Source organism: Lycorma delicatula, chromosome 7 (genome assembly GCF_047948215.1).
Source record: "Lycorma delicatula isolate Av1 chromosome 7, ASM4794821v1, whole genome shotgun sequence".
Lineage (NCBI taxonomy): Eukaryota > Metazoa > Arthropoda > Insecta > Hemiptera > Fulgoridae > Lycorma > Lycorma delicatula.
The window spans coordinates 90,491,600-90,507,639 of record NC_134461.1 but is presented as its reverse complement, the minus strand read 5'-3'; the positions used below and the strand labels follow the sequence as shown (position 1 = coordinate 90,507,639).

The 16,040-nt window shown below is 34.9% G+C and overlaps 1 protein-coding gene across 1 annotated transcript; it reads right to left on the bottom strand.

Moving 5' to 3' along the window:
* Positions 1-4,824: 4,824 nt before the first annotated feature.
* On the bottom strand, positions 4,825-10,301 carry LOC142328330 (aminoacyl tRNA synthase complex-interacting multifunctional protein 1-like). Its single transcript, XM_075372036.1, has 2 exons — positions 10,224-10,301; positions 4,825-5,196 (listed from the first exon to the last, which is right to left on the bottom strand). Exons 1-2 carry the CDS (start codon positions 10,263-10,265, stop codon positions 4,825-4,827), a joined length of 414 nt encoding a protein of 137 aa, XP_075228151.1. The 5' UTR covers positions 10,266-10,301.
* Between the last annotated feature and the right edge of the window lie 5,739 nt (positions 10,302-16,040).

Here is a 16,040-nt window from a genome sequence, read left to right as displayed (position 1 = left end):
CGTATATATATTTTTTTTTTCTACACAGGAAAAGGAATTATTTTACTTATAAGATACCTCCATATTTGGAGGTAATTATTATTGTCAAGATAATCACTGCCTGCAATCTACTTACTGTACCACAACAACAGCTTTTGAAAATTCTTTTTCAAGAAATTTACGGCTAGAGTACCAAGCTATTTAAGAACTCCTAATTGATTTCATGGCTGAATAGCAAAACCAGGCCATCATCTCAGTGAAGAGATAATAACACAAGCATGCAAAATTTTTTTTTATAATAAATTAATAAAATATATTTTCACTTTTTTTGTTTGTTCTATAAATTCTTATAGTTTTGTTTTTTTAAAGAGGTAGAGGAACCCCATTTACAGGCACCTAGGAAGTGTTGGGCTCACAAACAGGTTCTGCAAGGTGTTATTAAGTGCATATGTATACCTGCGCACTACTGACTAAACCTGCACCCCTGGCTCTCCACTCTTCCTGAAACAGCTTAAGGTAGAATTTCATCAAGGAGGGGGGGGGCGGGGGTGATACCCCCTCACACACAGTCATACACCAATTATGCACAGAGCAAGAAAAACAAGAATCACACACATCATGCCACAAGTACACCAAACAGTCGCAACAGATCAACAAACACATCAATCACACACATCATGCATTCACTCTACTTACCGGAGACTGCCATTGAGTACACAAGCAGATGCCTCCAGCCTCACCACACCCAGGAGATCCCCACACGCACGGGGAACCCTGTAGGTGCTTAGCAGAGGGCCTGTCCGCCCCTGCACCCTCTGATGCCTTGTTCTCGAGCGAGATTTCTCCCAGGCCCTGAGTTCTTAGATGACCTTGTTTGTAAATTCAGACATCACCATCCAGTTACTCTCCAATTCTAGCAGCACAGCTTAGACAACCACCTCAGGAATGAACATGGTCTCTTTATGGATATTTCTTAGCAATTCCACTCTTGTATTCTCAAATCTGGGACAGTCTCCTCCTTGTCACAAACTGGGCAAGAATCAGAGTAGTCCAACCCAAATCTAAATAGGTAGAATCTGAATCCCCCACGGCTCGCCAGGAACTGAGTCAAACAGTAATCAACCAAGCCATGGAGTCGATCACACCATCTCCTGATATCTCTCACCAAACTGTGCGTCCACCGTCCCTTATCATCACCATCCCATCATCGCTGCCACAAATCCATAATTTCGTCCATCAGCATTCCAGTCTGCCTCTTCCTTTCAGCAGGTGGTATCGGCCCTAACTCCTGCAACCTTCTCCGGCATTCTATTGCAAGATCAATCGGGAGGAGCCCAGCCAGCACCTCTGCCGCAGCTTTGGAGACGGTTAAGCACACACCACTCGGAGGCAGCATCTCCTATGCAGCGCCTCTAACACGACCCTATATATAGCATACCTAGTGACTCCACCCCATACCTCTGCGCCATATAAAAGTGTGAAGTAGGCCACTCCTACTAGTAATTTCCTCCTTTGCAATCTAGGGCCATAGCAATTAGGTAATAGTCCAGCCACCAGCTTCAGTACCTTGTCCGCCTTTTCACTGATCTCACATGCGTGAGGCTAGTGAAAATTATTATTGCAGGTTTAGAAGCAATTTTTTGGCCATCCAAGGTTAGTATCAGATTGAGTCTCATTCTCGCAGCCGAAATTACAACTACTTCAGTTTTATCTGGGGCCATCTGCAGTCCTACACCATGCATCCAATCATTTATTGTACAATAGGAAATGCGAATAAGATTCACAGCCTCTCTTTTAAAGCCCGCCTCCACAACCAAAGCAAGATCATCAGCATAGCCGACGAGACTGACCTTTGGGGGGAGCGGTAGACCAAAACACCTATTATAGTCCGATTTCCAAAGGGTCGGTCCAAGGACCGACCCCTGTGGGACTCCCCTATCGACAGCACGCACTATTTCACCATTCTCAACCTGACAAAACAGACTGCGTCCCGTGAGGTAGGACGATATAATCCTTACAAGATAGCCAGGAAGACCTAGTGTTATCAATGACTACCTAATTGCCGAGTAGGTGATGCAATTAAAGGCATTTTTCACATAAAATGTGACTAGCACACACATTTTACCTGAAGTTCTGTTTGGGTTACCTCATATAATTCGTTCAACCGTCGCACAAGTAAAAAACTTCGAACATAGGGAAGCGAAATTGTAAATAACGTGTATGATTTCATGAAGAAAGAAGTTTTAGCTGTAGGAAAATTAAAAAATGACAAGTATTTAATTTCTATGCAAAAGTGTGAAGAGAGAATTGCAGCTGCCTATGGCATTACCAGGACTCAGGTTCAAAGCCTAAGTAGAGAAAAAATAGAACTTCAATACGAGGGGCCACAATGTTCGTTCATCACCCCAAAAAATAAAAAAGAAACGTTCTAAACCACTTACAGGATTATATGATTTTGATAAAGGTGTGGTTAGGCGAACTGTGAATGAATTTCTTTCCAGATAGGGCAGCTGCGAATAGTTAAACTCTGTAAAGGATTGAAAATTAAAATTAAGTTTAACGGCAGTGAAACTAGTTTAAGAAGAATTTTGAAAAGATTAAGTTTTAAGTGGCGCAAAACAGAAAACGAAAGGAAAGTTTTAGTTGAAAGACATGATATTAGGAAGAAAGGATTTCATATTTGGAGGCAATCAGCGATATAGAAAATGTAACCGGGTGAAGGTATTCTTAGACGAATCCTAAGTTTTATCATCTTATTCATCGTCAAATTCATGGGCTAACGACATCGATACAGAACTTAATTTACCAATAAATAAAAGTGAATGCTTAACTATAATTCACGCCGAAGGTGAAGTGGACTTCCCAAACGCAATGTTAACTTGGACATTCAAATCAAAAAGTGGCGATTAACATGAATGCACGAATACCATAAATTATTTGAAATGGGCTAAAGAAAAGTTAGTTTCCAACCTTCCTCTTGAGTCTGTAGTAGTTACGGACAATGCTCCGTATCATAATAACCTTTCTGAAAAAATCCTATGTCATCAAGCAAGAAACAAGTCATGACTGTTTGGCTACAGGAACGTCATATTCCATTTTCGTCTCAAATGTTTAAACCACAATTGTATGAACTAATTAAGTTGAACAAAAATAACAGCAGACGATACCAACTTGACGAATTTTTGGAAAGAAGTGTGCTTCAAGTTCTATAGCTTCCACTTAACATCCTAATTTAAATCCAATCGAGTTAAGGTACAAATGTCATAGAAATATTTTATTGAGAGCACAACATCTCCTTTTGTTATCTCGTGGTTGGTGCCTATAGGACTGTCTCATGAGAGGCAGTCCTTGTTATTTCTGGTATTATGCCCATTGATATACTTGTGACTGTGTCCAATTACATCATGATGGCAAAAAGGTAGGCCAACTTACCTCTGAGCAGATAAAAGAAATAGATGACCAAGATTTCTATTTATGGCAGGTCAGGTGAACTGAATCATCCGATGGCCATTATAATCATGGTATTTTTCCTGATGTGAGAAGTATGTAGTTGTTAGCTGGACTTCCCCCAATCAGCTTATTACACAGTTTCTTTCTGGACATGATGGTTTTCGAGATAGGGTGCTTGTGAGGATGATTTCTGGGTTTGACCTACAAATTAACTGGAAAACCAAAAGGGAATGGAACATAGTGGCTTTCTGAGATTCTTAGCCCTGCAGAGGATGGTTAAGGGGTCTGATGATGTTATGGATGTATATACAGAACAGTAACCTGGGTGGCTGTGGCCCACCTGGATGCTTTCACCAAGATAGATGTTTTGGTATTAAACCTCGGTTAACTGAGATATTTGCTGTTAGGATGAGAATGGATGTGTGGAAAACTCTGTGATGGAGTCGAGGTGTGAGAGGATATAGGCATTGACTTCACTCCCAAAAGCAGTCCAGAACACAGAGAGGTAGGGTATGTTTTCATTAGAAGATCATTAAATTTTATAAATTTTTTCTTAATTTTTAATTAAATCAAAATAACTTTGAGTAAATGGTACTGTTGGACAAAATTGTTGTTGTTGCGATACACTTGTTTTGTTGGTATGAAAATACTATTTTTGGTGTTTAAAGACTCACTCAAATAATGATATTATTGCATAGTCTAACTGGAGTTAGATATGAGAAGGTTTTGTGATTTTGCCTTCCTCTAATGCCACAGGGATCATGCTTTTGCAAATCGATTATTTGATAATTAAGTGTTGTAAGTTATTGTAGATAGTCGTGATGGGAAGAAGCCATATGAAGGTGATGACTGTGATATAACATCAGATTTAAAGGATCTAAAAGACGACCTGGTAAAACCCAGAGAAGGCTGGTATGACGAACAGAGGGGGTGGTATGGCGATAAGATTGCCAGGTGTGATTGAAGGTGTGTATTCCCCTATGAGGGTGTGTATAATATATGTATTAATTACATGGAAATTATTTTAAAAAAAGAAAAAGAAAGATATATATGAATAAGAAAAATTAAAATTCAATAAAAGTACTGAGTATCAAGTTCTTCATATTAACAATGGATTGGATTCTATTTATATTTCAGTCTACTTCTATGACTTGAGTCTATTTGGTAGTTAAATCATGTACTAGATGATAATCAACATAATTTTTCTCGAGTTACTATTGAACAGCTATGAAATAGTCATTATTCTAAAAATAATTTTAAGGTGCTGTCCCTGTAGATATCTACTACTGAAAGTTATCATTTTAGTATTTAAATTTGGTAGTTAATCTTTTTAAATTATCGGGTAATAATTTTAACTTTAATAAAAAAATGTAGCGAGTTATTCTTATTATTGTTTTATCTTACAAGTACATTTGGAAAATGATATATATTTACAAATCCTTTCCCTTCAACTTCCCATGGTATTCTTTGGTAACAAACAATAGATTCATTGTTTGTCTTAAATAATCCGCTTACAGTTTGATATATTCTAGCTTTTGGTTCTAAAACTGGAAGTGGTTCTCTTGGAAAACCTCTCGCAATTACAACATCTCCTGGTTCAGATCCTTCTGGTGGATAAATTGGCGTTACTTCTGCCACATCTACTGTAGTTATTATTTTTGCTTTGGACATGTATCCCAGTATAATACTTGGCTTTATATTTGCTACCAGCACAACCCTTCTTAAAATCAATGTTGAAATTTGAATATTTTTTCCAAGAGTAACTACCTGTAAATATTTTTAAAAAAAATTATTTTTATTATTTAATACATAACAAATAAAACATTAGATTAAAACCTTGAAAATTTGAATTTACTTGCAACATCATTATTAGCATTGAATATATAATTGAAATATTCTGTAATGTAAAGTACTCAAATTCAGTGAAAATGCTGGGTGTCAGAGAATTATCTGAACAACTTTGATGTCTTATTAGAAAAAAAAATAATAGTCCTATTAATGAATGATTGGGCTCTCTAGCAGGTAACTCATAAAGTTTTCATTGGCAAATACTACATAGCGCTGTGATTGTCTACGTACTGCACATGTGAGTCACCATGAATGAATCCACAGATGAAAGCACAATGAAACCATTAAACCATTCTATGGAATGGTTTATTGAGACAAATTAGACACTCAAGTTCAACGCAATTTTGGAACTTGGTATAATTTAGAGCTACCCCCTAAAACAAGTATTCGTTCTTGATATGATAGACTTAAAAAAAATTGACAGTGTTGAACATAAGAAGGGTGGAAGCAAGCCTAGAACATCAGATGACAAAATAGAGATCATTCGTCAGTCTTTTTTTTGCAGCCCGAGCAAGTCAATTCGGAGTGCAATGCGCAAGTGAGATAAATCTTCTTCAATCTACCATTCACAATGTTTTGAAGAAGCTATTGAAATTGCGTTCTTATCAATTACAAATATTACAATAAATTACACCACAGGATCACACTAGAAGAAAGGAATTTGCTGTGGAAATGATTGAAAGAATTGAAAATGATTGTTTCCTTAAACAAATTATGTTCTCAGACAAGGCTACATTTTACAAGTCTAGAAAAGTGAACACTTAGAATGTTTGAACATGGGGATCAAAGAACCCACATGCAACACTTGAACATATTAAAGATAACCAAAAAAGTAATGTTTGGCATGTACTGTTACATGATAATGTGATTGGACTTTTTTTCTATGTGGAAACAGCAGTTAACGCGAATATCTATCTGGACTTGTTAGAAGGGTTTGTTTACTCTCAGCTAGAAGAGTTACAACCTGAAATCGTATTCCAACAAGATGGAGCCCCCAACCCTACAGGGGAAAAAACACACCTTGTGACGTTACAGGTTGCCACACCACCCCCTCCGTTCCGAGCCCTGAAGGGCTTTACCGGAGATCGTTTTTAGACCCTCTAACTGATTACATCTCACAGTGATCAGCCAGGCCTCGGTCGGGATGCCACCGATGTAAATGCCTCAGCAGAAATTTGCATCAGTAAAATACAAATCAAATTCTGCCTTCACGTAGGCCTCAAACGTACATCTTCACATCCAACATAACATGATTCTTTCAAACTAACTAAGCGAGACCGCGGAAGCTGTGATCCCGCGTCTAGTCTAAATTTGATAACACCGTTCGTGACTGCGAATACTTCAGAAAACGAACGAGTTGTATGTCAAATCAGTGCTACACTCATACCAATCAAAATTATGTTTTACGCAATATAGAAATTCAGACCTAAACACAAAGAAGTCGACCAAATTAGTAAGTAACCTCATTCCGGTCCGCGCAGAAGCCAGGGACAAACCCCTCACTCCAACCCGGTCCCATCATGGAGTCTCACGCGACATTACCAAGTCACAATCAGGGACCGCCACCGGCGCCAACGAAGCCACGAAGGTCACGGGCTACCATACCGCGGCAGGGCGGACACCCCCGCTAGTGGGAGCCCTAAATCGAATCACAAACGATACCAATACCGTGGCACGATGCTAATGCGCCTATCTCCAACCAATCCAATGCCTAGGCTGGAACCCTAGCTACCCGGGATCCTATCATGATCAAATACCTCGATTAAACTCCCTCTGCAGACCTACACACCGCAAGGGCGCGAAGAAAACCAGCCACTATAGACCACTCCTCGCGGATCATCCAGTTAATACGGAGATTCAGAAAGGAATGTATTCTCTCAAGTTCCCTAACAGCTCGTGAACGTTCGACCTCATATCGGGGACAGACATAGAGGACGTGGTAGTCTGTATCATCAGTCCCACAATCCGGGCATTAACTCGAATCCACCGAACGAAATCTAACCGAACTCGTCTGAAAGGCATAATGCCCTGAGAGAAACTGTGATAAACCGATTGTGGGAAACCCATCTAATCGCACCTGTACTATAGGTACCAGACACTATAGGTAATATACCATACGTATAGCGACCTGTGGGGGATTCATCCCACCTGACCTGCCAAGACGCAAGGCTCCGGTCATCAATCTCCTGCTTTCGTTCTGACGTCAATAGTTTATTTACTTTGGAAATGTAGCATTCCTTAACACTCATTAGCTAAGATGTTTATTGGATTGACTGACTCCTGCAATAACACAGACTGCCTCCCGCGAGACTGTTCTATAATCGCCTATAATAGCCAGTAAGAGGAGTCGCTGGGCCCGCAGAAAAATGTCCGTGTAATACCTAAAATCCAACCAGTGAGCTCAGACTGGTGCAGCATATAGCATAATAGCCTCACTGACACCTTTGTAAAGGATACGCATGGTACGATAAATCTACCCCCAATCGGGATGAATGACCAAGGATTCCATAAAAAGCATCAGCGGTCTTTTTTGCTACATATTGTGGATGTTACTTGAACCGAAAATTCTCTTCAAGGATAACACCCAGGTACTTTTGAGCCGTAACGTAAAGAATGGAGTGACCAGCCATCCGAACTCGGATTCGTCGGGAAGCAGCCAATCGGCCCTTAAGCATCATTGTGGTTTTCTCTGAGCTGAAAGTCATTTTATGTTGGAGACTCCACAGCTGGAGTGTCTCACAAGCATGAAAAGCTCGGAACTCTACTTCGTTACGTGAATCCCCTTCAATCAGCAGCAGCGCGTCCTCAGCATAAGTGATGACACGACAACCACATAGCAGCCTCAAACGCAACATGGGATCAAATTCTATAATCCAAAGAAAGAACACTGCCCTGAGGACATTCTTTATTTACGGGCTTACGAATCCACGAGCCGCTATCATGCAGGGAAACAGTCCGATGGCTGAAATAACTTGAGAGCACTTTCATATACATTTACGCTTCTGCATCATAAACAGGGCAGAGGGCCACCATAAGTTATTAAATGCCCCGGATATGTCAAGAAAAATCCCCAATACATATTTGCATGAACTAGAGGAAGCTATATCCATCATCTTCATTATGACATCCTCAGTGCTCTTGCCCGGTTATCATTCTGGTTGTCCATTAGCAAATGATCAGTGACCAATCTAACATTAATATGCAAGTATAGGACCTTCTCTATAATCTTACCAATCATAGGCAAGAGCCTTAGTGGACAGTAAGAAGAACTAGGATCTTTGTCGCCATCTTTGAACAACAGTACCAAGTCTCCACGCTTCCAACACGCCGGAAAGTGGCCGGCAAAGAGCAACCTATTATAAATTCTAGTTAGAGGACCAAGAACTACTGAAAGCACTCAGACGAGGAGTTCCACTGTGATACAGTCACATTCGAGGGCTTTCTGCCCTGCCATACTACAGATCACCTGACGCAACTCTGCAGGAAGCGCTCATGATAGTGTCCCCCATGGCCATCACGCAGCTCATCCGCTATTTCAAAAAGTATCAATCAGTGATAGCTAGAACAGTCACTGACTACAGACCAGTCGAGAATCCTGCCAGGAATGTCCCTACTAATGGTAATGTCAATATTTGTACCTGAAAAGGCCCTTCGTCTGTCAATCATACCAACGTAAGTAGCCAGCTGGTCTGCAACATTAAAGACCTCAAAATTATGCTGCGCAATGAAACTTTCAATTAAGTCATCACCATGATCAGTGATCCCACTTTGTCAGAAAAGTGACTTTGCATAAACATCGGCCCCAATAAGGATCGGACCATTACCCACAATGCAAAGAATCCTATTCTTCATATGAATTTTATGGATGAACTTTTTGGATCTTTTTTCAAAACTTTTCCTTTTTGGAGAATATTTGTGCACATGTTTAATGATAATGTGGAAGAATACCTAGAACAATAATCCCATAACTACTACAAGTGATGAAAATGAAGTGAAAAGAACTAACTTAATTACAAATCTAATGTGGAAAAATGTTCTGGAGTAAGCAAGTGTACAGCAAGATTTTTTAAGAAGCATTATGACATTTACAAATCAATGTTAATAAATGAATTTCCAAATAGAGAAACTGAACAGAACTCTTTAAATGAGGTACATCTGCTGATCTTTAGGAAAACATCAGTCCTGAGTTTCAATTGTAGCTTTATGTAGTTAGTAATTCTGTATTATTGATATTTATTTTATAAAAAAAAATCAATTTGATATGTTGAAACTGATTTATGATCCATTTGATCATACAATTTTCTGTTCTCAGAAAATTGTTTAGGCTGAGGCTTGAAAATGTAAACTCAGTGTAATAACATGGATTTACATTCTCTCTATAACCCCATTGTTGTATATAATTTTTTTTTTTATTGATAGTAATTTATTTTCAAATTTAAAATCTCCTTACAGCTATTCAGTATTTGCATTTTCCCCCATATTTAATGCAGCTAAAGGAAGAATATGATAAGTATCTGCATATATTAAATTTTTTCTTCTTGAATTTTAATTGCATCATGAAATTTGTTAGTTTAATAAAGGATAGTTACTTTATTGTGTATTCTGTATACAACTAAGAAAGCAACAGAGATAGTCTACAACTTTGTCTCACCATTATCATTTGTAAGTACATCCTTTCTGGCTATCACTTATTATTAGCAAGCCTTCTTGATTTAGATTTTTTACATCAAAGTAGGTTGATCATAATTAATATCTTTTTATTAATTCTAATTTTAAAGATATTTTTTATATATATATATATATATATATATATATATATATATAATTAATTTATTTAAATTAAATTTTGTCGTCCATATCTCCTCTGTATGTAAAATCTAGCTAATTATATTATATAAAACTTATTCAGCCACTCCACGAATTACAGAATTAAAGAACATTCTTACCTTACTTTTTTTGCAATAAAACGTTTTCAAGCATAAGCCCATCTTCAGTAATGATTTGTTAAATTTTACTTTTTTATATTTACACAAGAGATAACATGATACATTAAAATTTATAGAACAAATATTTGTTCAGTCAATTAAAAAAAAAGAAATTAAATTTAAAACGTTAATACAAAATATTAAAATTTCCTTTAACATGTTATCTATATTTTAATGCAGAATTGTAGCGATTATTTAATTTATTTAAAATTCCTTATCAATTTATAACCAACTTAAGTAATATTTATAAGTTGGTTATAAATTGATAAGGAATTTTAAATAAATTAGATAATCAGTACAATTCTGTATTAAAATATAGATAACATGTTAAAGGAAATTTTAATATTTCATATTAACGTTTAAAATTTATTTTTTTTTTTTATTGACTGATAAATATTTTTTCTATAAATTTTAACATACCATGTTATCTATTGTGTAAATGTAAAAAAGTAAAATTTAAAAAAATATTACTTGAAGATGGGCTTATGCCTGAAAATGCTTTAATGAAAAAAAATTAAGGTAAGAATGTTCTTTTATTCTGTACTTTGTGAAATGGTCGAATAAGTTTTATATTATATATATATATAAATATATATATATGTATACATATAGATTTAATTAAAGCTTACCACTGGTATAGGTTCTCCAGTGCCAATGTCTACTAAACAAATATACAATTTTATTGACTTTGGGTGAATTGATGCTTGTGAAATTCTGCCTACACGAATATCTAATTTACCAAAATGATGGAACCCTGAAACAAAAAGTTTTTTTCCAATTATTAATAATTTTTTCTCATTCTGTCTTACATATATTACTGTGAACATCATTTATGATAATACAAATCCCTAATATAAAATCATATAAGTAGAATTAAGTATAATTACAAAAACTAGAAGTTGTTAATGAGCTTTGGAACTCCACTTACTGCTGTGGAGAAATGGGTTTATTATACAACTTTACCTTTCTGTCCACTCTTAAAATTTATATGCAATCAAAACATCAGTTCTGTATACAGTCAAGTAATTTTCATCTGACACAAACTGCGCCAGTGTTGTTGTCAGATCTATTGGTAAGATATATATATATATATATATATATAATGTGAATCTCTTATAATACATCAATGAAATAGTTACATCAAATTAAGTATCGAAAGAAAGTGAAGTCATTCAGTATCGTAGAGTCCATACAGTTAGAGTCAATGACATGAATGCAAGATAGGTTATATATCAGTAGATAAGGTATGTTATGCATCCAATCATCTATACCAGTGATTCCCAAACTGTGTGCCGCAGCACCCCTGGGAGCCAGCCTCTCCACAGGGGCGCTGCGAAATATTATAAAAGCTTCCTAATTAATTGAACCAAGACATTTATAATTATTAATGTAATGCTAATAAAGTAAAAAATAATGAAAATTCATGAGTTTTATTTATTTTATATCTTACTAAAGAGTAGTCATACTTTTACATAGGGTAGGGCACCATAAAAAAATTTTTTAATTGAAAAAGGGCACCACGACTTGGAAAGGGCGCTGCCACTCAGAAAGTTTTGGAACCACTGATCTATACATAATTATTTGACATTGTCTAACAAATTTTCTGACCTTATTCAAAATATGTTTTCTTAAATTAAAAGAAAATTACCTTTAGTATCATTAGCTGATGTCTCTACTTTTTCTGTTTAGCCTCCAGAACCACCGTAATGTATTACATCAGAGGCTGAGTGAGGATGATATGTATGAATGTAAATGAAGTGTAGTCGTGTACAGTCTCAGATCGACCATTCCAGTGATGTGTGATTAACTGAAACCCAACCACCAAAGAACACTGGTATCCACAATCTGGTAGTCAAATCCATTTAACAACACTTACTTTTACTTATCTTTTGTGTTTGAATAACAAATATGTGGTTTCAAACTGTAATTAAACTGTAAAACCTGTTAGAGAATATTTTCAAAGAAGAAAAATTATTTCATTCCAAGAGTATTCATTTCTTTAAATTTACACCTTCTGTGGTTTTTCTATTGTAATTCCAATAATTATCAATAAACCTTAATTACATCTGTTTAAATTAAAAATGCATGTTACTTCATATAATACCTTTTAAGTTACCTTATAAATTTGATTTGGTTACAGCCTACTTTGCAATTTATTTGTGGAATTAGGACTAATTTTAAACTGTTATAGTGTGCTATTTTGAATTATACAATGTGCCAGGTCTTACCACTGATGATCTGTTATATACTCCTATTTCAACCTAAAAGGAATGTTATATTTGGTTTTAGTTTCTCTTTTATTTATTTATTTCTAAATGTTCCTTAATTTTTTTACCTACCTAATACTTTTTTTTAAAAACTTTATAATACATTAAAAAGAAAAACATTATAGGTATATTGCTGTTACTCAATACACAAATAACAGGTTACATAAATATCGGTTCAAGCAATCATGTTTATGTATCATTGATTGGTTTATGATATTTTATTAGTGTGTTTATTATATGTCATGTCATAGCCTTATACGTCATGATATTAAGTTAAATCTATAACACCAAAAATAAAAATCAGCTTATTACTATACGTTCTATCTTCACATCTTGGATCAGGATCACAATTTAAAATTTACCCAACTGTAAAAAAATAATGGTTTGTTAATTGACCTATCAGGCAAGAAATGTTTTGTCAAGAGAATCTCAAATTTCACATATACGTTTTATTTATCAAATGATGTTTAATGCATTTCATAGATCACAATGCAATTTATCAGCTTGGTCATTCTCTCTTTTTTAAGTATCACTTTTACATTAGATACTAGTTATTACACCTGATGTGGAAAACCCATGGAACCCATCATCACATCTGTTTAAGTACAAAGAAGTCTGTGCAATAGCACCAAATCAAAGTATTAGAGTATGTTACTTTCTGAATTTGTAGTACCATCAGAAAAATTTCTAGCATATTGGGATTTATTTCAGCATTACAAGGCCCCATACCTTCATTTGAAAAGAATTAACAGAAAAATCAGTGAATGCATCACAGCTAAAATTTATTAATGTGTGTATTAAATTGATAACATTCATTAATATTGTAGTTCGTCATACTGCCATTTCTCAACATACTTCCAAACATAATAGTAGTACAAAATTTTATATCTTTCAGCATGTACTACAAATAAATAAAAAGTTTTATAAAAAACACTATTCTTCTTTCTTTGAACATCAAAGTTTAACTCCATCATTAAGAATTGTCCCAAGATATTGTCATATTAAGTTTGAAAAAACTCTGTAATTCTATAGCCTCTACCAACTCTCATTAGCTTACAATCATTCTGTAGTGGGACCTTTGTTCTTTGTTGTCAATGAGTAGGTTTGGCAATCTTCGATAATCTTATAATACAAACTAAATGAATATTAATTCATACGGTCAAGACACATAAAAAGATCTACCCCCGTCATTTGATACCTAAGTTTAACTCCTTGCAAATGGTTCTGCATGAGACTATTTTCTGGTGAAGTGAGTTAATTACTCATTCATTTCTAGGGGGATCATTTTAAAAACTCTTTACAAAGATCCAGATAATTTTGGATTATTATTTGTAAATAATTACTTTTTAAAATATTTCCCAACTTGAGATATCTGTCATTATACCTACACTTATAAAAAATGTACAGTAATAATAAAAATGTAGTGTGGATATACACTGAATTTTTCCACACATTTCTGTTCATAAAGAGACAATACATGTCTTTAGACCTGGTTTTAGACCTGGTTTTTCTTCTCTGGGCTGAGAAACAGTTGATTTTAACAAATCCTATTGAATATCTACCTCATTTAAACACAAAGTTGCAGCTTACCTTATGATTTTCTCTGGTGCTTGGGTGTCTTCTTGAAAAATAAATTTCTGAAGACTTAAAAAAAAATCTCTATAATCAAGATAAAAGGTTATTAAACTTTCACTAACTTAAATTCAAAACTTTTTTTAATTTTTTACAGGAACTTTGGTCTTTTGGTTAAACTGTTTTTTAAGGATTATATTAGAAAGGACTCCCATAAAAAAACTATAATTCATGAATTTTCACCTAAAACTTATTTGACATTTTGAATCAAGGCCTCTACTTCTTTACTGGGTGGAAAAAACAATTTTTTTAATAACTATATTTCATATGGTTAGTGTGAATCTACCAGTTGGTCACTAGTATTAACTTTTACACAAGTCTGGGGAGATTCCCAGTATCTATAGAAAAACTAAAGTACCTTGTAATTTTGGACAGATCTCTGACATTGATTTAATTGTCAGAAGGTAAGAACAACAGAAATCACATTCTTAAAAAGTTGACTGGAAGCAAATGAGTAGCAAACTCTAATGATAAGGGAACTATAGCATAAGCGCACTGTTTTTCACTGGTGAATCTATTTATCCTATTGAAACACCTAAGAACTGTCCCTCTCAGTACAAACAAGTAAGCAACTTGACTGAAAAAATGAAGAAGTCTCAACTGGATAAAAGCAAGTGACCAGCCAGTTACTGCAGTTGAAAGCATGCTGGGTTCTGGATTGGCTGATCTCAGATTTTCCTAGCAAGAGTCTGACACTGACACCTTTTCATTTTCATTTCATTCATCCCCTAATGCTAATTAAAATGTGTGTGTAACATGTCTGAGAATGTAACATTAAATAAAAATAAATAAAAACAGATATGGTTGCTGTTCAAACTAACCTGGTCACAACAACTTCAGGTTGCTGGATGAATATCACATTGAGATATGAGAACAGCAAATGAGGAATATCTCACAACTAGCTGAAACTGCCACTAACTTTCATGCAAGAAGATCTGTGGCTTACCAAAAGAAACATAACTGATGTTGCCTGGTACTGAACTAAATGCTTTAGGACAGATATGAAAAAGTAAATTAAATTTTGACACTTTACGAATTCGATTCTCTTATAAATAAATATTTTATTCAGGCTGGTATATCACACACCACTGTCAATCATAGAAGCCATAAATATTGTCAATCCCTGAAAAATGTATATGACGAAATAGATACAAATTCTATTTTATTATTTTATTACGCTCATGAGTCATTTAAAATTTTTTATATAACGGAATGCCCTCCCATTAATATTTCATGTTAAAAGATAGAAGATTGTGATACAAAGCTTATTTTTACCATACATAGATTTCAACAATGATTAATTTTAATAAACATAAATTTTATGCAAATTGCAAGGCCTGACATTTTCATAATTAAATGGTAGTGGGACGGGGGCAGCAAAGCAGGGGCCAGAGATGATCAACACAGCAGTTTTTAATCTCTTCAAAAAATAAAAGTTTTGAATTAGAATGGTTGCAACATCAAATTATTTTATATATTCATAGTTTTAGAGAGAGAAATTTTACGGTTTTAATTAAATTGGTTGGACAAGAGGTTTATAATCTTATTGATGTAATTGAGGTCTTTAAAAATGATATAGATTGAAAACAAAGTTTGAATATCAAAAATTTATTTTTTTTTTAATTAAGGGTTTCAGGAATTAAAAGTATCTGGGAACTTAAAAGAGCACATTTTAAAAATAAATGTTCCAATTTTGCAATGTTAAAATTTTTATTAATAGATGGCAGCTAATAAGCATAAGCTCTTTGGATGGTAAGAAGCAGTGAACCTCTTCTTTTCTTATATGTATTTTATTTATTGGCACACAAGCAGAACTAAGAGATAACATCATACGGTTAACTTAAACAGCAATGCAAAACCCCTTACAAAATTATTCGTA

Coding starts and splice junctions, on each gene's coding strand:
- LOC142328330 (XM_075372036.1), bottom strand. CDS start 10,265: ATGGGCTTATGCTTGAAAACGTTTTATTGCAAAAAAAGTAAG. Junction 5,197..10,223: donor TTTATTGCAAAAAAAGTAAG/GTAAGAATGTTC, acceptor AAATATTTACAG/GTAGTTACTCTTGGAAAAAA.